Source organism: Bombus terrestris, chromosome 1 (genome assembly GCF_910591885.1).
Source record: "Bombus terrestris chromosome 1, iyBomTerr1.2, whole genome shotgun sequence".
Classification (NCBI taxonomy): domain Eukaryota; kingdom Metazoa; phylum Arthropoda; class Insecta; order Hymenoptera; family Apidae; genus Bombus; species Bombus terrestris.
The window spans coordinates 4,699,005-4,726,749 of record NC_063269.1 but is presented as its reverse complement, the minus strand read 5'-3'; the positions used below and the strand labels follow the sequence as shown (position 1 = coordinate 4,726,749).

Sequence of the window (27,745 nt, the reverse complement as noted above, 5' to 3'; positions counted from 1 at the left end):
ACATATTATTATGAATTAAATTATTTCGTGTTATGTCCTAATGTTCAATTTTAATTACGAAGTCACACTTTTTAGATGATGCGTCATTAAATACTCAACCAATCGAATCTCCTGGTGGATCATCCACTGCTTCTTCAAGAGATACATCCCCTTGTCGCGAACTGAGTCCACTGGTAACTAGTCTAAAACCTCCTATTATCATTCGAAGAGGGCCGTGTGGATTTGGCTTCACTGTGCACACTATCAGGGTTTATTATGGTGACAGTGATTTTTACACTATGCATCATTTGGTTATGGTATGTTACAAATAGTTACACAAAGTCAAATTTCAGTATGTATAGTTTATTTGAATTTATTCCATATTCAATAGGCTGTAGATCAATCCAGTCCAGCTTTTGAAGCTGGTTTAAGACCAGGAGATCTTATAACGCATATAAATGGCGAGCCAGTCCAGGGTTTATATCATATACAAGTTCTCCAATTGATGTTGAGTGGTGGCGATCACGTAACACTACGTAGTACACCATTAGAAAATACTAGTATTAAGACGGGCGGAAGGAGAAGAGATCTGACTCAGAGCAAAATGGCTCGCAGAACGCTGCATAAACAGCGCAAACTAAAACGTGATCATTCCGATAAGAAACGAAAGACGTCCCTTTTTAAACGAATTAGTTCGAAACGAGCTAGTGTAGAGATGCAACAGGTATAGAAAAAATGTGTACTTCTTTTTTTGCTTTTAATCTTTCTCTTTTTCTATTAATTTAAACGAATTAATTTGAAGATACGTGTTAGTGGCTTTTATCAGATCATTTGTGAACATTTCGAAGAACGCCTTAAATTGTGAATGTACGAGTATATCTGTACAATCTTCTTTTTTATTTTAACACGAAACTACTACTGCTACTACTATACTACGCGCGGCATAAATACTAAAGCACCGGCAATTTCTGCGCAACACACTTTATTATGTTAAGTATTACTTTTTTTATTGCAGCCATTAACTATCAGTTGTCCATTGTCAGCACCCATTCTATCCAGCGACAGCAAACCTCCACTTATGGTATGATTTTTCGTAACGTTCCGTGAACTTCTTGCTAACTTCATTTTAGTTGCTGTTTCTTTGATCGATACTTATTTGCCCGATACAATCCCGTGGCTAAATCACAGCTTTTACATATCTGTTTTTTTTCTTAATTGACCGTGACAATGTCAAAGTTTTACACTGTACACTGATCACAAAAAATATTTGAGTGTTCGAAAGAAGAGAGTTTGATGTTTCATCTTCTAGCTAGTACATACTAGCATACCTATTGGCTAGAAACGTTACACGACCTTTTTGCAGATGGCTGCGGGAATCTGTTCGCCGTCAATGGTAACACCTAGTCGGTCGTTCCAGTCATTCACACGTTCTCAAGAAACGTCACCATACTTTGCAGCCTGTACAAAATCTGTCTGCAGCCCGTCACCTCCAACAAATCGCGTTAATTCGGATTCTTATCACTCCACGGGGAATTCGAGTCCCTGTTCCAGTCCAAACTCTTCGTCTCCGGGCTCCACTACGTCTGCTGCAAATCTAGCGACTATCGCCAATCAGTCTCATTACCAGAGGCCGAGCACGCTTCACGGTTTGAAGCACAAATTACACACAGCTGCAAAGAACATTCATTCGCCGAATCGTAGAAAATCTGTGGGACATATACCATTATCTCCATTGGCGAGAACTCCGAGTCCATCGCCCCTTCCAGCCAGCCCTACTAGAAGTCCTAGTCCACTAGCGTTTCCTACAGGACATCAACCTGGTAGCTCGAATACTACGCAGTCCTATAGCCCAGGTAATGTATAAATCGACATACGAAGCTAGTAACCTTGAAATAATACTTGATTTGACTTTGAATTGTCAGCAAACAATTTTTAACTTGAAGTAATCGTATATATTAAATCGTGATAGAAAAAGTTAGTGTTATACATAGAGTTAAATTAAACTGTTACATTTATAAACAAGCGGACATAAGATGATCATAAGATGATCGATATAAATTAAATTAATACTTAATAATTATCATAAATTTGAAACACTTAGGTGTCTGCTTATCAACGCCGAACAATCAGAAAAAAAGTTATGGACGACCGAAGTCAGCAGAGCCCGGTTCCCCGTTGTTAAGAAGGGCGCTTAGTCCAGACAGACTTCATCCTCGATCTGCGGAGAACAAAACATCGATCTCACCGTTGGCAAACACAGTGGTGAAAGTAACTCCACGTGCAACTATAGCGCAACCCTATCCAGAAACCTCTGAGGAGTGCAGTGATAGCTTCAAAGAACCAAATGACTCAAAAGTGGAGAAGAAAGTGTCAACGGAATCAAAGTCGGATTATTCGAAAATATCTCATGGGATATCGATCAATTTGGGAAACGTAGGTATATCTAATTCTTGTGGCAGCACACAGCTGCCCAGAATAGCAGAGGAGAAGGATTCACCGACCGGTTCAAAGGCTGACGATTACTCGAAGGAAGTTCTACCTTTAGATAAGATGGATAAAAATAACACGTCTATGAGTAAATTGACAGAATCAGAGAATATTGGTGACCGTAGTGATCATGTTGAATCGAAGACAGAGAGGCAGAATTTGTGTACAAAAAATTTAGAAGTTTTATCTATTAATAAGATTGAGGAGGGCGCTCAACCAGATAATTGTTCTAATGTACAAGTGCGTAGTTCGCAAAGCACATTTCACAAGCAATCTCAGAACATTGAAAAAGGTTCGCAAGCTTTGTCTCAAAAAACATCATCACAAAACAGTGAAAAAGGCTCGCACTCTTCGTGTCAAAAGATATTGTTGCATGCCACTGAAAAGAGTTTGCAATCTTCCGCCCAGAAAATATTATCGCAAACCAACGAAAGAGGCTTCATGCAAGGTGTATCTCAGAAGTCATCTCAAAACAACGAGAAAGTGTCACTGGCTGCGGTGCAGAAATTACTTCAAGGCAATGAAAAAACATTTGTGCCTCATAAAGTGACCGAACAAAAGGCAGCTGGTAAAAATTCAGAGGCTAATCTGGAAGGGAGAAAAATATCGAAGAAGTACAAAATTGATAGTTCTGACGGCTCAAGTAACACTTCCTCCACACAACACTCGAACACATTTGAGGCTATGGGGACTGGGAAGGACAAGAAAAACAATTAAATAATTATCGTTCGATCGATCGCTTAGATCTGAGAGTGTAACGAGATAAAATGTTTGCTTGTAATGATCCGACTTCTTCTGCCAATGGAACAAATTGTCTGTTTTACAAAAGATACAATTTTATGAAAGAAGAAAGTCGAATGTCTGATAGATACACGGACGTGCATATTGTAACTCGAGTAAGATCAGAAAGATGATAAATCAAAAAAAAAAAAAAAAAAGGGTAAACTGGTTTAATGTTTACAGCTTTAAAAGGAAGTTTGTATTCGAATTAAGTATTTATAGGCTTCCATCGAATAACATACCTGAACACATAGCTTTAGCTGGTATTTCTATCTCGTGGCGGTATTTAAACGCTACCGCTATTCTGTAACCGTAATTTTTGTCATACGATCATTGAATACAAACGTGATCCAGATGAAAGTAGAGGATAATTGCAATTAATTACTATTTCAACGGTTTTAAATGAGCGCAGTCTGTTGAAATTACAGTTGCTAATTCTCTTCAAGAAATTAAGAAAATAAGAATGAAAAAATTGGAGTAATTTACACTTCGGGCTACAGTATTTATACGATCTCATTTACATTTACGTCTAATTATTATTAGCGCATCATACATATATGGATCAACATATAGCAGTCAGTGAATCGCGTACAGATAGGTTTTCAGTATGTGTAATATTTGTGAAGTTAAAGAAAAAAAATGAAAGCAATGTATATCGTATATACTCGTAATCCAGATCCAGATGAAAAAGTTTTTAATGATATCTTTTAATTTATTTAGTAGAATAATTTATCTGAAGTTATAATCTTTTCACAAAAGTCAGATTTACGTGTTGAATATTGTAAGATACATATTTGTAAGTTTTGTGAAATAATGAAACTTTCGTTTTTACGACTTATATGTTTCATTTAATATCGATTATAAACGAATGTCTTTGAGGAGGTTCTCTTAAAATCGGCCTATAGTGCGAGTATATACGGTAAATAATTATCGCCGTAATGATTAGTGTACAAGATGCTCCCGTATGCACAATGATATTAACCTGTCTCAATTTCATTCGACTACATACTGTGATGTATTTAATTGAAATTAATGTGAATTGGTGCTAACATTTACCACTCAGGTATCTTCGCGAGAACTGGTGCTCTCAGACAAGTTTCAAGTACCTAAATCACTTACTCGTTTAGAAGAAGTGATAAAAGAAGAAGCAGAAGAAATAACAAAAAAGAAACAAGAAAGAGAAACATAGCATTAAAAAACACGAAGTAGCGAACATATCGCATTGGAAGCATCTTGAAAGTTCTTTAGTGATAAAAAAAGAATAAAAGTTGTGACAGTTTCGAAGGGCAGACTTGGTCCTCTGAGATGCAATGTAATCATTTTTTAGTATTAGGTATGCGTTAATTTATTCTGTATATAAAAAAGTATGTATTAGTTAACGGCAGAAGCGTATGTTTTAATTGTGAAAAAAGAAATGAAATGGTGAGTGAGACAGGCTGCAGTTTTTGGTTTTTATAAGTTGTTTAACGCGTTTATCGGCGCTTTCTTCGCGAAAGCTTGCTTATTATACGGAAAAGGAAACATTGCCATAAGGAGCAACACGGTATATATATACATATAACGTATGTGTGTCTCAGCCATAAAAAGTTACAGTTTGCTCTTATAGATTTTTAAACATATCCACCATGATCATCGTATTAATGATAAACTGAGCAATTGTTGTATTATATATTTCTTTCCTTTTTCTTTCTCTCCAAGAAAATGAAATATATTTGTGTTTCCCCGTCTATTAGCTAGAGCAACAAGAAATAGTGAAATAACATAGCCGCGCGATATTGATCATTTACGAGTAAAGTACGAGCTCATATTGTGTTATGTATTGTACACCGTTTTAAATATAAAGATAGACGATAAGGAAATACTTAAGGAAAAACTGGCTTTAGAGAAGTAAGCAGCGTTACGAGGCACAGTTTCGAGTACCATTGTCATCATCTTTGCACATACCTTTCTAGAGGACTTTTCGTTAACAAGTATTCGCGATAAATTCTAACCGAAATTATTGGCATATCGTTTACTCTATATTAAATTATATCCATGCAAAGCATTTTGGTTCCGTTCGATTTTTGTATCCGTTTGCGAAATGACTTTTCGAAGTCAGGTGAAACATCACGATTAACCTTGAAGCTTGATAAGAAGAAACTCGCGTGTCGATTATTCGATGATCGCATAATCTTCTGCATCGTTACTAAGACTTCTTCAGGCAGCCATTATTGCACCTCTCCTCTTTATCCGTATCCCCTTTCCTCTGCTTAACGTATGATTGATATATGGTCGATGTTATAGCGTTGATGTCGTCTTAGTTAAGAGTCCGGTAGTCGTATTGCGTTTCCCAAGAACTTCGAGGCAGCTTGGGCGTTTTTTCGAATCCGACGAATTCGCTGCTCTATGAGGCTAATGAGATTAAGAGAAATTAAGAATAAGAAAATTAAAATGAATAAAAATACAAATGTGTCGTGATCGGAGACAAGGAATTCATTTCGGAGGAAGGAAATCAGTTTTTAAAAACGGAAATGTATATTCGGCACGGATTCTAGAATTCAAAACAAATTCGAGGAAACGAAGGAATAAGAAACAATCGTCCCTAAAATTTTGATGGTGAGATATTATTCATCTATTATAGTAGACGTATAATATGGCTATTATTCTTTGTAGAAGCGTAGAAGAGCCACGATCGTTGTTGTTTTTATCATTTTTGCTTTATAGATTATTTTCATTCTCGTTCTGCACGTAGACGAGTAAGTGATACTAATTAGCTTTCTGCGATGGGTCAATAGGCAGGAGCAACTCCGGTTCTTAATTGTAAGAACAAATCATAAATGGACGAGCTAGAAATTCGAAAGCTGCGATAACTGCTAATTGATCCGTCGTAAGTTCTATTCAAAAACGAAAAAGAGAAATTTTTGAGAAGAGATTTTTCTACGTATTGTATGCGATCTAAGTGATGTACAGCACGAGACGATCGATGCTTTGTTTGTTGAACATTGCTTTGTTATATTTATACGGATTGTGATCGCTGTAAGGATTTCATGAATTTGTTGGGAGTTGTTTTACGAGGCAAGCAAGCGTTAAAGATGATTCTTTGCTGACGCCAAGCGTTGTTGTATCCTTCAAACGATGAATCCTTAAAATTTCTCAATTTGTTAACAAAAAAGTGGAAAACTCGAAACAGCTTCAAGGATGTCGCCTCTTAGTACGCGTTTTTCCTTCCTGTTTCACGAGGGTAAAAAATGTTGTAACTGCGTAAAAATAATAACGACGAATATTTCTACATATAAAACGACACCATATATTCGTCTGGAACTGTTCAATTTTAATCAACGATGATCGAACAATTTTAGAAAAAAGAAAGCACAGGAGAGCGACGCTTTGCGATCAATATTCGAATTCTGATAACTTACTTCTTCTTCATTTTTATGATCTTCTATAGACTTCGTTGTTCTTTTTTCTTTGTGATAAGCAAACGGATATTCTCCATGAGAATGTTTATTAGCGAACTTGATGAACGTTTGATAATTATATTACACACTCTCCAGATGAAATACAGTTTCGTTTCTTATTACATGCTTTGTTGTTTCTCCTTCCGATTCTATTCATATTGTGATATTGTGCGCGCGATCCAAGCTAACATTCGGACAGAGAAAAAAATTAAAATTGGAGTAGGTCAAGTGTGAACGTACTTGGGAGACGCTTTTGGCATCATCTTTTTGTGTCAGTGTCTTCCAACTGTGGCGTTTTTTTTCCTTTTTTCTTTTTTTAATATATTACCGTTCAAAGTTGAAGAACTCGAGCAAATTCTCACACTCTGAAATACTATATCATGAAATACATATTTCTTTAGCTTCTCTTAGAGCTTCATAATTTTTAGCCAAGCATTAACGTTGCTCAATTCTTATTTTAATATTCTTCGTATATACCTATATATATCTTTTGAAATCTGAATTTATGTTAATTTTGTTTATAGAAACGTTTGCAAGTTTTGATGCACTTTATTGTTAATCGTTTAGGTTGAACGCGAAAGAGTGATTTATGACATTCTAATAATTTGCATCATTTGCAAAAAAAAAAAAAAAATAGTAAAATATCTATTGATCATTTTGAAATTAATTCATAACAAAATATGTATTCGATTCGACGTGTGATTGTTAAATTAATCTTCGTAACGTGGTATCGCTTGGCGCTTTTTTATTTAATACAATAGAAGTCAGCAGAAATATCACTAAATATAGCTATTTATCTTTAATAAATATTTCGATATCTTATTTACTAAATTAACTCCATTATACGTCCCCGCCTTCTTTGACTCTCTACGAAGGATTTCTATTTTCTTAAGCTTAAGAAGCTTATAATACTTAAGATCTATACTAAAAATCTTCGACATTAGAGAGATCACCTAAATATCTGCCTTATTTATGAAGGAATTTGTCAGGACAAAGTTGAAGTATTTCAATATAAAGCCGAGAAAGAATTTTTTCTCAAGTTCATTTTTTTAAGAGATCTCAAAGTCATCGATATGTTTTTTAATAAAACTCTATATATTTTTTTACACCAGTGGATGTAGCTTTTTATTCCCTGTACAAAAGTGTTAAGGCACTTATGTACTTTCCTTGTCTTCTATACAGCAAGTGTTACGAAATTAAGGTTAAAATATCTTTTAAACTAACCGTTTCAGACACAAGTATCTTGATATGTTTGTATATAGAACAAGAAAACGCGTCGATTGATGAATAATAAAATGTAGAATTTCATTTAAAACGTTACAATTTGACGAAAAATGATCTTCAGAAAAAATTCTTCCCACCGATACATGTGCCCCCCGAAATACCTTAACTTTGTCCTGAGAAGCTTGTCGTACAATCGTACGTAAGGCAGATATTTATGTGATCTCATTAAGTTGAGACATCCCGTATAAAATATTAACGAGTCCATTGTTATTCTATTTTTAAATTAAGATATTCATGGATACTTTCGACAGAGCGATATTCCTAAAATGGTAAAATACGCATCAGATGTCGGTGGATCGAGGATTCACGATTATGATACAGCACTGCAGCTACATTTGGAAACTAAAGAGAACATGGAGGGGATAGGTGATTACGTATGTCTCGTGTGTGGATCACATCTCAGTTCCAGCTCTCCTTGAGGGACTTCAGTATGAATCGGGACGGTTGAGTAGTATCCACGATGATGAGGTTCGTCATACTCTTGTTCTTCTGCGGCGCGATCGCTGGTAGTAACGACACCTTGAGCAACGTAATCCCCAGCGACGAGCTACTGGATTTAGAAGAGAAGAACGAGGAGAATAGCCTGGCAAATAATAGAACTCTGAATGAAATATACGAGGATGCTGTTCACGCTTATCTGGACGAAGACTGGGACCGTTGCATTCAAGACTTCAACACAGTTTCTCATGGGTAAATCTGAAATTGAAATTATGAATTATAATATATAAACTATGAATTATAAGAATAATGATTATATCTAATTTATAATTATGGATAATTATAAAAAGAGTTGGTAAAAAAATAATTAGTAAAAAATATTTAGTAATTAGCGGAAGAGAATGCTATACGTATACCTTTACTACTTACTAGAAAATAGAAATTCAGTTTTTAAACTGCAAACATAACAAAATATAAAGTGCTTCACTGTGCACATATATCTTTTTTTAGATACAAGGCCTACAAGCGAATGATAACAAATTGTAGACGAAAATGTCGTATAAAAGCTGAAGGTACACCACCGATTTTTCCACAAAACATCGAGGATTTACACTTTTATGAAAGAAAGATCAAAGAGACACTGTGTCTCTTAACGTGCAATAACGAATATCGGGAGATCGTTGGCTCGAATGTGCTGAAGATGTTACCACGTGAAACTGAACAGAAATTGTTGAACAATGGTATTTATGAATACCTGCATATTTGCTACTATCAGGTAACTAAAAAGAAAGAATAACTATTAGAAATTATCTTATGATTTAATCCTTTTTTTTTTTTTTTTGATGCCGCATAAGATAATTAAATGAAGCAAAAAAATATTAAAAATTATAAAGTGGCAAATATATTATTATGTAAATGTATATTATAAAATATGGGATAAATTAACCGATTTATTGTAGCTTTCAGTCTTTAAATTTAGCAAAGGATTGATGCTTCTTTAGTATCCCATAAAAGAGGCTGGCGAATTCTAATAAGAGAACTTACGCAATCGTGGCTTCGCAAACCTTACACTAGTGACTTTTTTAACAGATAAATAATGAGTTTAATGCTCTGAGCAGTCAACTCGACCATAAAGCCTAGCCTACGTAATCGGCGTGCTGATGTTCGGTAGCAATGTACCGGAGCGTGTTGCATATGCGTCTCATAAAATGTTCCTTCAAACAATCAGATCTCATAATTGCATGAAATATGATACTAATAAATTTTCATCTTTTGCAATATTAATCAACTTTTTCACACTGATTCCATGTTTTAGTACAAGGTTTCATATACGTTGTATCATCTCTTAATTCCATAAATTCTATTCTGATTTTTTTTATCATTTTTTAATAAATATATTTTTTACAGACACATCGATATCAAGACGCAGCCAACGCGCTATTTACCTATCTAGTCCTACATTCTAATCACGAGGTGAATCTGAATCTTTTCAAACGCTATTTAACACTGCCAGGCGTGGAAGAGGAGAAGGTGGTAAATCTAGAAACACCGACTTATGTCAGCGTTTACTTCAAAGGCGTCTCAGCTTATGAAAACGGAGATTATGCAGAAGCCGCCGGTCTGTTCGAGACATCGTTACGATCGTACTTAGAAGCCGAGGAGGAATGTAGATTTTACTGCGAAGGTCCTTTTGACCAGGGTTGGCATCCAGAATTTACTTCCTCCATCGCAAGTGAGTGGATCTGGAACATAAAAGAAAGCCGGTATATTGTTGTTTCCTAAAAATAGCCCTCCATTTCTTTCAGATCATTTTACGTACTGTTTGAAATGCAAACGATCGTGTTCGCGTATGTTAAACAATATAAATGGCGATTACCGCAGACACATGCTCAGAAGTCATTACGATTATTTGCAGTTCTCTTATTACAAATGTGAGTATACTCGCTAGTCGAATTGCAATGCGAACATAAGATAAGTTAATAGGGATTTTAGAAGCTAAGAACGCAAAATGTTAATCATAGCTGCTAAAAACACGTATCTATCTCTAACTTCCGTGATAATATACGCTGTAAATTTTTCGTATTTAAAAAATGCATAGCCTTGTACCAAATAAGCTAACAATACATATACTGGCGCATTTATCGCCACCAGTATCTTGTTTGTAAAATGTGGCGAAATTTTTTCTGAGAAGTTTTATGAATACTAGAGACACGTGATTGAATAGACCATAAACATATATGAGTTAGTTATTTATAAAATTTACTGATAATGACACCTTGTTGTACGAATAGTTAACTTATAAATGTTACACCTTTGCAATTACCTCTTCAGTAGCTCTTCAGGAAGCTCTTAGTCATAGCTCGAAGGACGTTTAATTGGATTAATCTTGTATAAGTGCTTAGGCTGTTCCATTTTAATGATCGACATCGTTTATCCGTGGAAATAGCTCCGAGCTGTTGCCTAATCTAGTTTTTTGCCGCTGACTTAATCTCTCGTTGAGCCAATTTATTTCCCACCATGGGCAGCCTTGCAAAATATTATACTACATTAGTATGTATCATTACGTGTTTTTATAGTGGGAAACTTAAAAGCAGCCTGTGCCGCTGTGGGAAGTTTCTTGCTCTTTGATCCGGTGGATAAAACGATGCTGCAAAACAAAGAATACTATAATGCTCAGCCAAAAGTCAAGGTTGACTATTTTACTCCGAGAGAGGTGACTTTTCGATCATTTATCACCTAAAAATATGAAAATACAAAATGCAATAAATACTAATAACATGTACAAAATTAATTATATCCCTTTTTTATTTTTTTTTAGGACGCTATCAATTACGTAAAAAGACAGGAATACGAATTGAATCTGCTGCATTACATATCTAATGAATTTTCAGTTATAAATGAGAAATTCCAGAAAATAAAAAAAGAGAAACGGGAAAATGAAACGAATAATGCTGAAAAAAAAGAGCTGGGAAAGGTAAAGAATGAAATATAAAAAAGATTGAAAATACATATTTGATACTAATAAACCAATCGACTGAAACACTTATTCCATTTTTACGCGTACAAATCGGTCAATTATTTTCTAAAGTCTAACATGTTTGTACTTTAAGAAAAGCTCTTGATTACCTCTGTGTATCTTTTGAAAGAAAAAGATAATAAAATATTCACAAACAGAAATACTTTTTTTTATCAAATAACTAGTTCTTTTTCCATTCGAATTACTTAAGTTTCTATTAGATGTCATATTCGAATTTTCGTTGAAACGCCTATGCGATGCAACCCAAATGCATCGATGCGTTTATTATACAAGCATGTAGGCGATTAGTAGATTAATTTTTTTAGGATTTCACTTTTAACCGGTTATTTTTCAGATATCAGATACAGAAGCAATACTACACCCACCACCTGGTTATTCGTTGTTTTATTACACGAAATTATCAAACAATTTTTCAATGAAGCGATTCGAAGACCACAAAATACACGATAAAAGATATTTTGAGGCCAAAAACGATATTTATTTAAAAGAGGAGGATCTTGGTGGGCAAAATCGTTATGTCGCTGATGGTTTCCTTAATTCCACTGAGTGTGAATCTATGATGCAGTTTGCTACTGTATGTATCATTAAGAAGTTCTATTTTACTCCTCAAAGTCTGTATCCATATTAACAATTATTTTAATGTACATATATGTATGTATGTATATATATATATATATATATATATATATATATATGTATATAATGATAGATGACTGCGGTAGAAGGAGATGGTTACAGTGAAAATAAAAGTCCACATTCAAAATATGAAAAGTTTGAGGGAATAACTGTTGGGCGAGCGGCTTTGGTAAAATATTCTTATTTTATATAATGGCTACAATAATATGCTGATGTATTAATGATAATGATGTTGATTGTAGATGGTATACTTTGGGCAAATAAAACCAGAATGGCTGGAATTGCTTTTAGAGAAGACCGAACAAGTTCGGGACCATGTGGAAAGGTATTTCGGACTAAATCATCGACATCTGTATTTCACCTACACTCATTTGGTCTGCCGCACAGCTCTACCCGGTAATTTTCACCTGATGCATCATCGTGCTTCTGGTTCCTTTCGCAGCTGAAATCGCGTTGCACCGATTCACTTGGTACGACTTGTGGGTAACGGTGACCAGTCAAAACATAACTAAATAATCACTTCCAGATTTTTCCTCTTTCTTTAACCTGAAAAAAACATGTACACACAAAAGAAAAAAATGATTATCTATCCCATAATAAAGCAGCAAATCATTTTTATTTTAATTTAGATTCGCCGGTGGATCGAGACGATTTGAGTCATCAAGTTCACGCGGATAATTGTCTATTGAAGGATAGAGATGTTTGTCTTCGCGAGAGTCCAGCTTATATTTGGAGAGACTACTCTGCGATTTTGTATCTGAATGACGATTTTCAAGGTGGTGAATTCTTTTTCACCGAAGATCGCGTTGTTCGAACGATGGATAACGTTGTTTCACCACGTTGCGGACGAATTGTGGCCTTTTCTGCTGGTAAAGAAAATCTCCATGGAGTTCGTGGTATTTTACGAGGTAAGAGATGCGCTTTGGCGCTATGGTTCACTCAGGACAAGAAATATCTTGAGTATGAGAGAGTATTGGCATCGGCAATCTTGAAAAGAGTTCAACGAGTAGGACCTTTTGAGGGAAAGGACATCCAAGTGCCTCCGAAGTAAATAATATATTCAATGTTTTAAGTATTAAGACGTTAAATAACTTATTGTCTTAAAATATTTCTTTGATCTTCAGGTACGAGGATATGCTTATCCAATACATGCACAACGATGAATTGCTGAAACATTTTTTGAAAAGTTCTCTATAAGAGAAGTATGAATGGTTGTGAAGGATAGTTACAATACCTTGCTACAATTTCAGAAGTTCAAGAAGAAGTTCAGAAGAAGAATAATTTAAAGAGTAATATATGTATTTTTATGGTTAGTAAAATCTGACCTAATATCCAAATTGGGACCTGAGAAGATGCATTAATAGTCATTAACAAAAACAGTGAATCCTAGTAAACATACGTTGAATTATAAATTCTCAGTTTCTCTGTACTTATAACGGAGTCGCTTATTAAAATTATGTACCTTATCAGTATCAAACAGTAGGCTCTTTCGAATAAAATGTCGACGGTAAATTGCTTAACATTAGTATGATTGCTTATATAAATTCTGAGCAAGTTATTTTTACATTACATTATATATACATTATATATAGATATATAATATATGAAATTTATTTTATAAGGATGGTATAGAACTTGCAAGAGATCTATACAAGTGTTTTGTACTGGTTGTAATGAAATCAATTCGCAACACTCGATGTACTCCGCTTGGTGTTATATTTTTTTTCATTTTTATGTATCTTGCGTTACTCACAATTTCTCTTTTGATTCATTCATACCATTTCATTTCCTTTTGTTCCTTTCGTTTTAAGCGTACAAAGTATCGTTAATCCTTTTTATCAAACTTAGAAATATTACTTACTTAAAAACTTAAAAATATTAGATCGGCGATTTTATACATTAGAAATAAAATGTAAATATGTGTATTGACACAAAGGATGTCCATAGTCACGGTATACATACACAATTGATGATTTATTTATATATAAAATATCCTAATCTTTATTAGAACATAGACATTACATGTCAACAGGCTTACATAACCATTCTATGTATCATGTAACATGTATATCGTATTAATTTATCTTCTTGTTCGTATTTATACTATGTATAAGAGTTTATTATGTATATGCAATTGCATTGCAATCCTATCTTTTAACGCATGTCTCTCTCTCTCTTTCTCTCTTCCTTTCATTCCTTTTTCATACTCCCTTTCTCTCACACATGACTTTAAGTCCTGTACACACGACTACCTTTATTTTTTTGTATGCGTGTCAATTCCAACACAAAATGCGCGTGTTTGTTGAAAGTTTCTCTCTCTCTCTCTCTCTCTCTCTCTCTCTCGTGTGTGTGTGTGTGTGTATGTATGTGTGATGTTATTTATCAGAATCCGATAAAATTGTATTTCTCGTCATTATTACAATAATACGTAAAAAGCGAGTCGCATAAAATCTAATCATATGTTTTATTTCTGCGTAATCGTACGCATAGGAATCGAAAAAACTTATGCCCGACTGTAATGATATCAAAGGGTGATTAAAAGCCGCAGTTAAACCACGTTTTCTTTTTAAACACCGTCAGTTCTTTGTTCGGGAATTCAGTCAGGAAGAAAGTGAACGCGATCATACTAACATTAATTATGTTTCGTTACAAACATTTATTACGAAATTATAGTGACATTTGCGTATCACAGAAGAGCTCAGTCGATTTTTCGCAGGAACCACTCCATAATAATCGTATGCTCTTTTCTGTTTTTCTTCATCCTTATTTATCTTTTTTTTTAAACATTATCATGCCCAACCATGTACTAAAGATAGATATTTAATCTTCAAATCGTCGATGTACATAATCGAACATTTCCAAACAATTTTTTCCGATCAAATGCTTTCAGTATAGGATCAATCAATGTAAAAGCTGTACTAAAAGAAACATATCAACATATTTGTTAAGTATTAAACAACATCAAATGGAGTGGTCACCAATTTTATCGCATTACTTAGATGGTTTCTTTATATTGCTCTTCGTAGACCTTTTCTTTGTTTTCTTTCTTCACATGAGTATATGATAATAATAGTAATCATTACTATAATAATAACAAAATGAAATGTAAATTCGTAAAATAGACGTGGAGCTTCGCGGTTAAACGCTAAATAGTTTTCTTAAAATATAAAATCATCTTACAATGTACCTTTCAAATGAATGATAGCTATAAAAAAGTTTACCGTGCTTGTCATCCAATAACCAAACATAGCAGTTCGCATTTTTTCTACGAATTACTTCATAGCTTAAAGGATAATGCACTTTTAGAGCCAGGTAACGAATACCTTGCAACAAGTATCACTGCAACTCGTGCATAGATCAAAATTAAACAATCTAGATCTTTGAGTATGTCAACTGAATTTATCATTTTTATCGGACGTTATAAATATAACATTAGGAAAAAAATAAACAAGATATATTTCATAAAATCTAATAGCTTTGCTAAAATATCAATAAAAAATTAAGAAGTAAAATGTTATAACTTCTAAAATGGATGGAAAAAATTAAAAAAATATTTTACATTATGTGAACTATACACGAGGATACATGGTATTTAGATGCTAACTTGTTGCCGATAATCTAAATTTGCACAAAAGGAAGCATCGTGTGTGCTGGACTATATAATAATATTCGAATTCGATTTTTTCAGACTTATTCTTAAAGTTATTACTTCGTTTTTATATACACATATACATATACACACAGGCGGTATGTATGCACATGTAACTGTTAAACGAGATGGACTGTCTCTAAAAACGGTCGATTCGCTTTACGAATATATCGCAAAATCATTGCAAAAAATACTGAAAATGAAAGAATAAGGAAAAACAAGAAAACGATAGGATACAGTCGATTCACATTAAAAGTTAACGTAGTAATTCTCGTTTTAAAATAATAAATATAGGAAATAATTAATGATAATTATAGAAAAAATATTAAATTATTTTTGCGATAATGGAAAGAACGAAACGATCACTGTGGAATTACCGTGAAATTTAACTTGCAATTCTTCGAAACTTTCACAAGATCTAAAAAATTAATCGCAAATCGCGCAACTAATTTGTTTGTTACAATGTTAAAATCGTATGTTTAATCATTTTAATAAAGCATTTCTTTTTCATTACTTGCCAATTTCACTTAGTATACGTATGAACTATTACTAATCTCTATCGAACATTTTGTTCTTAACGTCCTCGCTATTTTCTTTGTTCATAAATAAAGCAAAACTACGTTGCAATTCTTTTTTTTTTCTTCTTTTTTTTCTTCTTTACCAGCGTTAACGAACGCAGGAATCGCTGCGCAATAAAGTTGAATGTGTTGTAAAACAAAGAACACGATTTCATTTTGAGAATCATTAATTTTTTAAATGTACGTGTAACCAAATATTTTTTCAAAAATTCCACGGATATCGGTAAAAACAGATCTGAAAACGTATACCATAGGACTACATCGAAAAATTTAAAAAGTAAATATAGGGCCTCCGTATAAAATAGAAACGCTAATGTACAGACACGAAGTTAATTGGTGTTACAGAATCTTTACATTTCTTTCAAAACTTCTTAACGATAAGATAGCAATATATAATAATTACATTAAAATTAACGCAGAATTTAACAATAGATTAAGAACATTGTACTGTTTGATGATCTTTTCTAGAGCTTTTCCGTGCTGTTAGGTAAAAAAAGTCATAACGTATGTATTTTGATTATATATATGTATATATATATATATATATATACACATACACAATAATATGGCGAGAATATCGTGGTGAAAAATATGCTGGACACCAAAGGTTTTATGCGAGAAAGGTCTACTTACTCTTCGACGTTTTAAACGTTTTCTGCTGTCGTTATCGTCATCATCGTCGTCGTAGTTACACCTCGTTTACGCATCACGTACAAACTTTACTAAAATAGTACAATCTAATCGAGAATATATAGAAAAATTGAAAAATATACAAGTTATAAAACACAGAACGCTATTCATCAGGTAGCGAGTGACTTACGAAGTCCAACTATGTTTTTCGTTACATTTCTGTCCAAATATTTTCTTCGCCTAAGATCATATATATCGTACCATACTCATCTTAATTTATGAAGGGTACAAATTTATGTGATCTTTATTTGCCGCTTTCTCGTATCCAAGATCCTTTCTTTTCCTTTTTTAACACGTAACGTGAATAAACTTTACATTCTGCTATATGGAAATCACGTAGCATCACGGCATCTGTACAAATTATTCGTCTACTATGTAATCTTATTATTGTATCGCACACGTTCTTTGGTATCCAACAGGCTTCCCCACGCCGATTTCGAATTTGAACGAACATTAGTCGTGGTATGGGCAGTGAATGAACAAGCAAGTGCCAATATTAAATGGGCAGGCTCTCCCATTGAGGCGCCCATTCTGGAAGTCGTCAATCCACATTGGATGGTGGAGCAGCGTATCTACTTCGTGAGTCGGAATCTCCATCACAAATATACTTTCCTAAAAGTACACAGAAACTGTTCTCGTAATGTAATTTATATACATTGTTAACTTCTTGTAAGAACATCGTGTGTGTAAGGATACTATCGTAACTAAAGAAGCTAAAGAAACAAATAGATAGAGAAAAAAATATAGAAAGTAAATCACTCACCAGATACGAATCTACGCTTTACTAAACTTAATCTATATCCCGGGCCTAAAAGCTCGAACTCAACTCCAGATAATGTGGTCCCTTCGCAATTAAACTGTGTGAATATGGTTCCTTGGTTTCCTGGCCCATGCGCAAGTTCCACCCGAGCTTTCAATGAGCCTACGCCGTTACCTTCGCTGTGCTGCGACAGTTCCGTGAACTTCCACAGTACCCGATTCGTGTCTTGCAACCACTGTGCCTGAGGTTTACTATTCAGTGACTTGAAACCTCCGTCTATGGGCGCAGCCACATGAAGGTTTAACAGTGGACTCGGAGAAGCCATAGCACGACTGTTATATTTATAATCAATCTGAAACACCCGTATATTGTTTGTTTAGCAAAAGATTGCTGTAATAATGTATCAACGATAAGTACCTTAAGATCGGTATGAGTCGTTTCACACTTCCAATAGGCAACCAGCTGGAAAGGACATGAACCTGCGCCCTCCTTGCACTTGATTTGATACTTGAGTATGTCGACGTTAAAATACGAAGCTGAGGGATTTTGTTCAGCCTGTTTGCGCAACAACGTAGTTAAGGCACTCATATTGAATTCAAAAATTGTACTGTCGACAGTTGTCTGCGTTGCATCCCTGCAGAAAATATCAATATTCGAACATTCTCGTACGAACTATTTACCACAATCTTCATCCTATGGTAACTTACATGCTGACAAGCTGATTATTAGGGAACAATTTTTCCAATCTATTACTGTTTCGCACGCGAAACGTAAGTTTCGCAGGACTTGGATTATTCGCTAACACGGCGACGATACCAGCAGGAAACGATAACATCATATCTCCACTGAGTTTCACCTGACACCGTGTTTCATCGGTACCTCTGAAATAAGAGTGTACTATCTCATGGAAAGCAACTGCTAAAGGTATAGTGTCTGCGAGTCCAATCGTGAGCGGAGATGGGCCCCTGGAAGAGCCAACGCCAACACCAGCTGTACGAAACTCTAAGCTAGCCACGCTATCGGCTCTGGATATAGTTGCCGGTGAACTTCTACCCCTTGGCGATGGACCTTCTCCTCTTCGGGACGGAGGTCTAGGAATGATGATGGATCCTGTCGGAGTGGAGGATGCGGATTGCTTGGGAGGTAAGGCCGGAGTGATGTCTCCTACTTCCGAAAACAAATCTCCATCTGCAAACGATGAAATCTTCTAAATTTCCTATATATAGCCTAAGTTCCCATAGTATACATATAACGACATGATACTTTTGACAAGACACAAAAAGCGTCCCGATAAGCTGAGAATGCGACAACGCGACTCCCGTAAACTCACCAGGGAATCGTGGGTGAGGATGTGTAGGTGGTGCGGATTGTGGCGGCTGTGGTTGAGGCGTCGGTGACAAAGACAGTGGCGGAGGACTTTGCAATGGCGCGTACGGATGACTACCAGTCGGCGTTGAGGCGCTCGATGGTGTACTGCTAGGATTGAACAAGTTTAGGCCAAGTAAATCCGAGCTTGGCTTACCTCCTAATTGCTGTGACACTGACTGAGACCTTTTCATATGATGATCTGAATCGTTATTTGATCCTCTGCGTCCCTGTTACGTAATCGGAACGATATCGTTGGAGAAAAAAGATCCTCTGAAAGTATTAACACCTAAGAAAGAAAAATCGAAGAGAAGTAAAGAACATACCGTCGGTGCAGGCGATAACGATAGATTTTCCACAGTCGCCCTGAGTTCGTCCACACTGGCGCTCATCGGTGCTCCGCCATTGCTTAGTGGTTTTATTTCCACTCGAATCTTTCGTTCCCTCTCATCTTCGGAATCGGTATCTGAGCTAGAATAAAATCCTTTCTCATTCTCCCACGGCTCTGCTTTTGGTCTAATACAGAAACCATCCTCATCTACTTCCGGTGTCGGTGTTTCAGACTTTCTACTGTCATCCTTATCCTCCCTATTATATAGAATTAGCGTAGTTCAGTAGGATATACCCTCAAGTGTTCCAGCAGGCCCAGTGCATCATGTACACATGATAAAATCTCTTTCTTTTCTCTGTCTTTTATTTTACGTATCAGAAACTCAATTATTAATAATCGTGCGTTATTTTACATTGCAACATCATTGTGCTTTAGCGGTACTAATGTGCCAATAAAAATTGTAAAAGAAGAATAAAAAAAGAATAAAGGAGGTAGGCATAAGATCTAATTCTATGATCAAGCTTTTTGTATAAAAATGTTATTTGTGCTATAATGGTTTTAATATTGTCCAATGATAAATTTTTAAGCTCGATCATGGGATTGATCTCTGGTGCACTAGATCTGCTGAATGAGCATATACTGACAGGTCAGACTTTTCTTCTTTGTTGCTGCTCGTTTCCACAATATCCTTCTTCTTTTTCGCCTTCTTTTCCTTTCTTTTCTCTCTTCTGCTGCGAAGAAACCCTGTTGGTTGTGGACACACGGTATGTAGAGAACAAAGCAGCACTTAACTTTTCGTAGTAAATCTGAATACTCGATATCAAAAGTTCTCTTACAATGACATGTAGTATTTCTAACTTCTAATCATTATAATATTAAAAAAACGATAAAAATTATTCTCTTCTCTATAATATATAAGAATCAAGGAAACTCGTTTATTATTATGGAAACTAAATTGTACCTTTTAATCGCAGTTAGCGTCAAACGTTACATTTAGGTGAATAAATCGAGTCTAATAATAATATATTACTCTCGAGAGAAGCAATTTTTATCAAATAGTTATTTTGTTGATTAACTTAATTAATATGGCGTTACTCTTCTTAATACAGAGTAAAAGGAAATAATTATAAACTAATTGTAAGACTAATTGTAAGAAGCAGAAAGGAACTACGTTTGCGGTGTCAACGTATCTGTATCGAAAAAGATAATATCATTAATCGAGAAATTAATATAAAATTAATATCTCCGATTCAACGACAGATAGAAATCAATTTACTTTCCAAGTGTTTAAGGCATAGCGCAACGTGATTAAATATCTACAGGACAAACAAAATAATTGTCACCGGATCAACAAGTAGCAGATGCACTTTTCACGAGCTCTTTTTTGACAGCATTCTCTCTAATTATGCTGACATAAATTTCTGTGTCCACTACACTTATATTCTCTTACAACTTAATATTCGTTTTGAAACATCAACGATCTTTCAACAGAAAAACATATCAGCACATTCTAAAATCGACAAAATAGTTTTAATTGCTGCATTAAGTCATTAAAAATAATAGATAGGAGATACAGATAATAGCAAAAAAAGTATAGCACGTTACATTAGCAGAGGTATAAGAAAACCCATACACCATCACCATCAAATCATATACAGATCTGCAGACGTCCAATTTCTTCTTTTAAATTGTTTTTCTAACAATAATAACATATGTACTTCCTACGATATTAATGATAGGATATTCTTTTCTCGATTTTTCTCACAACAGTTAACCATATATAAGAGATTACGCAATTTCATCTCGTATTTGTATATCTCTTGTATACCTCTCTACGAATCGGTAGGGCATACGATACACATGTTCTGCAAGCAAAGATGTTAACTATCGACATGCGAAGTTACGAATAAAGTGACGATAATTCGAAAATGAGATACGATAACTTCATATAATAATTTTGAACCTTGTACATATTGATTAATCGTATTAACTTTAGCATTACGAACATTCAATTAAACAAAGAAAAAAAAAAAGAAGTACAAGAGGGGAAAGAGATATCGTGATACAAAAGGAACATTTACAATAACTACATTGGACAATGATGCGGCTAATGAATATAAAAAGGGTTGCTTGCAGAATCACATTACGCTATATCATAAAAGATATCTGCACTTGGAAAATAAATACAAATTACAAGTGAGCCATGCAGTAACAGACTCATAAGAGGCTCACCTGAGGCCCCGTCAGTAGCCAACCCCACATTCGTATTTCAACTTTATCCAAATCCAACTCCCTTTATTTAATTAATTCTATGAGGACATGTGTTTGTTATAGAGGCAACAGAGAAAGTTTCAAAAATTAATTTACAATTGACCCGTTCAAGAATCGGCCTCGAGATGTTAGGTACTGATGGTTTTTTTTTTTAAAGGAAATGGGAGATATCTATGAATCAATGTGTATGACATGAAAATTGCTACCATTCTATTAATACACCATAGATAGTTTCAATTTCAGAAACTTTCCAAAATGCACAATTCTTCTTAACTCTAACTTTTATGTTAAATTAATAATGTCTTTTTTATCAAGGAAGAGTGAGCATATAATATAAACAAAAATTTCACAATGAGCCGTGTTGATAGAAGAACCCCTTGATATAAGTTTACATAAAAGATTGTTAGAAAAACAATTTATGTAAGTAACACTTTACGAAAAAAAAAAACAAAAAAACAAAATATTAAGTTGCCTGATTAGATTACCATGTAATTCTAGAACTAAAGCCTATTGTCTAAGCAAGCTTGTTTCAGTGTTAGTCAAACAAGAACAAAAAATATTTCTTCCCTTTAGTGCCTGAGATGTATCTACAAATATAAGACCATTTATATTGACTGAAGAAATATTTTAAATGTGCTTTCAAAGCTAAGAATAAATTAATGTTAGATATGTATCCTTCTAATTATCTGTGAATTAGCAGTATATCACCAGTTATTATCTTACAATATGTCTCTATGCACGTAACATTAATTTAGTGTGCTTGAACAATGTTAGTATACGTACACTGCTGATCTAAAAGAGTGCAGAGTGGAGGAACCATAATACACGTTACCACTGTAAGTCACCAGATATTTTATTTAACCACATATCCTGTATGACAATAGGATTATATTGGAAGAACTATGATAATAAAACTGTTACCAAATACCATAGATAGAGAACAACCAATAGAGCAAGATAAAGATAAAGGTGTGTGAAAGGAGTGCTTCGTTAAAATTGGTCTTTTAAAATTCTATACAAATATATCTCTGTTAATTTCAACTGAACACAATCACTTATTTATGTTATATTTTAATTATATTTTATATAGTTTTTAGTTATATTTAGTTATATTTTAATTATATAATGGATCTTGATATTATCATTATAATTAATTATATTTAAATAGTGTTTAAAAAAATCGATCAAATACTTATAAAAAAGAACAATTAGATATAATTAGTAACAATGCAAACATTTAGAATACACCAGCAAAATTTGGAAAGATTTGTAAATTTTAATGAATATCGACATTTTCTTAAATAATTTTTAATAAAGTTTTGAAAAAATGTTATAGAAAGCTGCAGAAATTTACTAATGATAAACCCTCACCTGAAATGCTTTGATCTAACTACCAAAGAAAGCAACATTTTCATACAGATCTCTTGTATGTGTATGTGTAAAACAGTACCTATACTGTAGTGTGTAAAATAGTACCAATATTCTAGTAATTACATTAAAATGCGAGTAATGGATATGGCAAGGGTATAGGTAATGACAATGTAAGCAGTTACATTTAGATCCTCTGAGAGGGTTCCTGGAGATGCTGGGAGGTGGAACAGCAGGAGGCAGGTTGTTCCCCTGAGGAGTTGCAGGTGCCGAACCAGACCCTGCTTGCTTCTGTTTGTCTGAAACAACACTCATTGCTTATATCTTTCAATGATCTGTGACTCCAATGGCCCTTTTTTCTTCATCTTGCTATTTTCATACTTATATCTATTAAAATTTAATTACACTATGCACTTTCAGTGGCATCAATAGCACTCCAGAGGGATGTTAGTTTAAGTGATATCATTTTATCATCAGATTTGTATTAAAAAGAATTTGATAATTTTGTAATAAAAACTATAAGTATATAAAGTGAAATGAGTATCGATTATATTTTAATTATAAGTTATTTTTAATTAATAATTAATTTAATTATTAATTTGATTTAATTATAATTAGTAAATTCATTCACTTATAAATTCAATATTTATGCTAAAGAAAAAGAAAAAAAATACATTTATAAACCCCCTGGAATACATGATAACTTGCAATGTCATCCTCCACCTATTGTTAGATTATAACGCGCAAGCATTGTAACACAACCACATAAGCATAAGTCAATAAAGTTGTTTCGCATATGCCTATATGCCATTAATTAAATTTGTGATTCAGTGCTAAAAAATAAATTGGTCAAGTGTATGTATGTGAATAAAATAATAAAATAGTATTGATGTGATAAATAAAAAACTGCAAAACACATCTACCAAGACATAATGTGTGAGTGGAAAAATCAATTTCACGTATTTTTAAATAACTTAAATTTTAACAATTTTATTAGTTATAAAATTTGTTATAATTGCTATTGATTATGTTAAAGTATGATACTTTGTAATAATAACCAAAAGTTACATTACATCAAGGTAGATAAAAACTGTTGCAATTAAAATAGAATGAGGTTTTGTACATTCTATTCAACTTTAAAAACCTACCCTGGGAGTTGGACATGAACAGGTTGAGTAGCGAGGTAGTACGCCGGGAAGCCTTGGTGGCTTGTGCATGTGACAATTCTCTGTCTCTTTCATTCAGATTTTCATTTGTTTTTTCTTGTACCGTCCCCTTTTCCTCATCCACCTGACAACCCTCCCCTTTTAATCCCCGATCGTTTTTTGAACTGTGAATGTTACCAGCAACGCCTGTTTCTCCATTAGCTCCTTTTGATGTTTCCTTAGGTGTCTCAACATTGCTTTCCAACTGAGAATGACTGGTCATTTCTCCTAAACCTGTTATGATCTCTTCATATTCGAATGTACCTGATTTATGAGAAAATGATTTATGTACTAAATACTAAACTCTGTCCATATATTACAAAGATTTTTACCTGGTTTCTCAAAACCTGTATATTTGCTTTGTACAAATTGCTCTAATAATTTGTCCACTGTCATGTCTGAACATTGTCGTTTAAAATCAATATGAACTTGACCAACTTGTTCATGATTTGACTGCAAAACATCAGCATAGATGTTTAAAAATTCCTTCATATGCTTTAAGTGTGTTTCCTCTACATATTGGAATCGCTTAATAAGGAAAGAATAGATTCATTAGTATTATGCCAATTTTCATAGAAAATTTCATTTAAGAGTGATAAGTTAGAAAAGTACCCTGCATGTTTGAGTCATTTTGGTTTGAAAATCATTTCTTATGCCCATATATTTATCAACCAAAGTTTTATAATCGTCCTGTGCTTTTTTAAACTTAATTTCTGCTTTTTCTAATTCTTTTTGGCTGGCATTGTCTTTCCGCAATTTTTCTAATTCAAGACCCTTTTGCATACGCATATCTTTTGCCTTATGTAATGTCACAGTAATATTCTGTATACTTTGCACAACTTCCAAGGTAGATGACTCTTCTTCTTTTACCTACATATTATTTGTTTTGTTTACATATATGTTTTTTTATAATATAAATATAACCAAGCATTAAAATCAACTACAAAGTAATATGTTAATTAATTGGCTATTTCAAATAATTGCTTATCAGTGTTATTTGATAAACATTATCTTTATATCTTTACAAACACTACTGTCTGAGAGAACCTAGTGACCTGACTGTGGGCGGATACTGATAGGGTACAAAATATACAAAATGATTCATACTTCAATATGATAAATAGTTACAATAAGTGCAACAAATAAAATAACATGTTGCAACATAAAAGAAGCTTTAATTGTTAATATAAAACAATGAAATTTATTGTAAATATCTTTTCTATATATTACTAGAATAATCCATACTATATTACTTACTAATATGCTTAGCAATTTTAACACATTCTATATAAACAATTATTTGCAGAAAATATCTAAAACTTTGACTTATCTCTATATAAGAAAATTAAGAAGAGAAAGTTACATACAGCCTTGTGTTTCTTATGTAATTCATCTGTATATTTTGATACATCTTTTATTAGTTCAGTGACCCTTTGGGCCATTTGCAAGTGCAAACCAGCAAGTTTTTCTGCTGCTCCTCTTAAGGCAGCCCAAACAGGTGCAAATGTTCCTTGCGTACTACTGCTACTGCCAGCTTGTTTAGCTAGCTTACTCAGAACCTTATAATTATTTTCTTCTATGGTTGATCGTTCTTTCAGAAACTCAGCCAACTCCTTGCTTGCAACTGCACCATGCTTCATGTTATGATATAACACGTCATATCCATTATTCTTTTCGCCCTTGAATTACAGAAAAATGTTCTTTTTGTCTAAATACTTTCTATCACATTTACATTACATTCACAATGTATTATTCTATATATCAATACATTTGCATTTCTTACTTCTAATACATATTAATGAATGCTTGAGAACTACTTACTGATATGTTACTAGGATCAGAATTTTTTTATTAATAGAAAATATATTTCATTTGCAATTAAAGTATCATGCCTAAAAGACATATACTAAAGCTATACTTAAGACCACTTAGCCACTTAACACTTGAACCCTGATCATGCTGTAAACTCACACAGAGTAGAACACTTGAGTAACGTCGCTACAATAAGCTGTCATTACATATTATTACTCTTATCATCCTATTGTACATATTACTTGTCACTCATGACACATGGCATAAATTTTTATTGCAAATTTTATTAGTACAGAATAACAAAATTTTGTAAATTCTGTTTTAGTTAAATTAATAGACTATAACTCTTTTCCTATAGATTTTGTAATATTTTTCAATAGAAGATAAGCGAAGGAAGCAAGATTAATAAAAATTCCTTTTATTTTATAAATTCTTAAATACTATAATAAAACATTAGCTCCATAAAAAATAAATGAATCATTATAGCCTTTTTTTATAAAATTTGATATTTGAGTCATCATAATAATATCCTACATATAATAATCTTCAATAGATAAAATTTTAAGGGAAATGAAAGGAAGTGGTAGCTATCTTATCTGTACCATGCTTCTGTCAGGAAAACAATGTCAAATCCTCCAAAAAAATTTATAAAACTAAGGCCCTTAATACAAAATTATTAGAAACATTTAAGTCTATATGTCGCCAAAATTTGTTAAAGCATAAAAAAAATGCAAATTTCCAGTAATTCTTGTCTACAAAGAGAAATTTTCATTTAGTAGAGATCTGTGTTGCAATCATCTTAAAACAAAAATATACAAAATTTATATCGAAATATGTAAAATTATACAATAGGAAAATATAATTAATAATACAAGTTATGACAAAAGATCTTAGAACTTTTAAACAAACCTAACAATTTCACTTTCTTCTGCATTTAAACTATAAACATGCATAGAAAACGCAATACATATGTCAACGTGCGATCATTTTTCCATGGGTCATGGAGATGATAGGAGAACGAGATGACAGGGAGGTGAAATGAATAACCTTGTATTCGCGGAAAAGTATAAAGACAAATGTGCCGCGTAAAAGAGAAAAGGAGAAGAACGAGGATGATTATAGTACGGTGGAAGAAAGACAGAAAAGAAGATTTCGTTAGGTGAAACACGATAATATTTAGACGAAAATAAAAAATGTAACGGTAGCATGACGTAGGGACAGTCACGAGAAGAGTTTGTTAAGAGTTCTTACGCAGGATAAGACAAAAAGGGAAAGAAAGAGGGTTTTTCTCCGTACCTAACCTAAATCTAACGAGGATGACATTCTGGGATAACAAGCGAAAAGACACTCACCCAAAAGTAGTCGGCGAAATCCACAGTCATGTTGGAACCGCGATCAGACCATCATAATTTATCTTCTGATATATCAGGCCGAACTGCACCGTTAATAACGAATCATTGACACACACACATGCACACACTGAGGACTACACGATGCAATATCCGAACCGTACAACAGATACGACGAGACGTAACTCAATTTACGACAAACTAACGTAACGTTTCGTGCTCGAACGTTTCGAGCAGAACGAGCGCGCTCGACCGCGGAGACACAGGTCAACTTATTTCAACTATCTCC

The 27,745-nt window shown here is 33.8% G+C and overlaps 3 protein-coding genes across 15 annotated transcripts in view; 2 read left to right on the top strand and 1 right to left on the bottom strand.

The window, feature by feature from the left end:
* LOC100650267 (microtubule-associated serine/threonine-protein kinase 3) overlaps positions 1-6,805 on the top strand; it is a 12,529-nt gene extending 5,724 nt beyond the window's left edge. For 5 of the 6 annotated variants that reach the window (XM_012308560.3, XM_012308563.3, XM_003393036.4 and 2 more), the window contains exons 19-23: positions 76-296; positions 371-703; positions 995-1,060; positions 1,343-1,832; positions 2,081-6,805. In XM_012308560.3, the coding sequence (XP_012163950.1) occupies positions 76-296; positions 371-703; positions 995-1,060; positions 1,343-1,832; positions 2,081-3,183 (2,213 nt within the window). In that variant the 3' untranslated portion in view covers positions 3,184-6,805. The remainder of the gene's footprint in view (positions 1-75; positions 297-370; positions 704-994; positions 1,061-1,342; positions 1,833-2,080) is intronic. The other variant, XM_048407114.1, reaches the window with a different exon arrangement.
* LOC100650141 (prolyl 3-hydroxylase 1) lies at positions 3,204-14,631 on the top strand. 2 transcript variants are annotated; one of them, XM_048407300.1, is made up of 12 exons: positions 5,706-5,841; positions 8,219-8,657; positions 8,916-9,180; positions 9,813-10,137; positions 10,211-10,336; positions 10,982-11,118; positions 11,224-11,379; positions 11,777-12,016; positions 12,152-12,247; positions 12,321-12,474; positions 12,708-13,125; positions 13,203-14,631. In XM_048407300.1, exons 2-12 carry the CDS (start codon positions 8,428-8,430, stop codon positions 13,273-13,275), a joined length of 2,220 nt encoding a protein of 739 aa, XP_048263257.1. In that variant the 5' UTR covers positions 5,706-5,841; positions 8,219-8,427; the 3' UTR covers positions 13,276-14,631. The 2 variants fall into 2 exon arrangements, with proteins under 2 accessions (XP_048263267.1, XP_048263257.1); XM_048407310.1 differs by lacking the exon at positions 13,203-14,631 and having other exon boundaries at positions 3,204-5,841; positions 12,321-12,548; positions 12,708-12,849.
* On the bottom strand, positions 14,034-27,745 carry LOC100649794 (F-BAR domain only protein 2). Of its 7 annotated transcripts, XM_048407270.1 has the most exons (14): positions 27,460-27,745; positions 25,663-25,974; positions 24,908-25,165; positions 24,628-24,823; positions 24,239-24,559; positions 23,276-23,389; positions 20,096-20,195; positions 19,447-19,708; positions 19,301-19,350; positions 19,086-19,228; positions 18,463-18,943; positions 18,173-18,389; positions 17,759-18,107; positions 14,034-17,607 (listed from the first exon to the last, which is right to left on the bottom strand). In XM_048407270.1, exons 1-14 carry the CDS (start codon positions 27,487-27,489, stop codon positions 17,537-17,539), a joined length of 2,904 nt encoding a protein of 967 aa, XP_048263227.1. In that variant the 5' UTR covers positions 27,490-27,745; the 3' UTR covers positions 14,034-17,536. The 7 variants fall into 7 exon arrangements, with proteins under 7 accessions (XP_048263227.1, XP_048263223.1, XP_012163856.1 ...); XM_048407266.1 differs by having other exon boundaries at positions 19,086-19,350; positions 20,105-20,195; XM_012308466.3 differs by having other exon boundaries at positions 19,086-19,350; positions 27,460-27,744.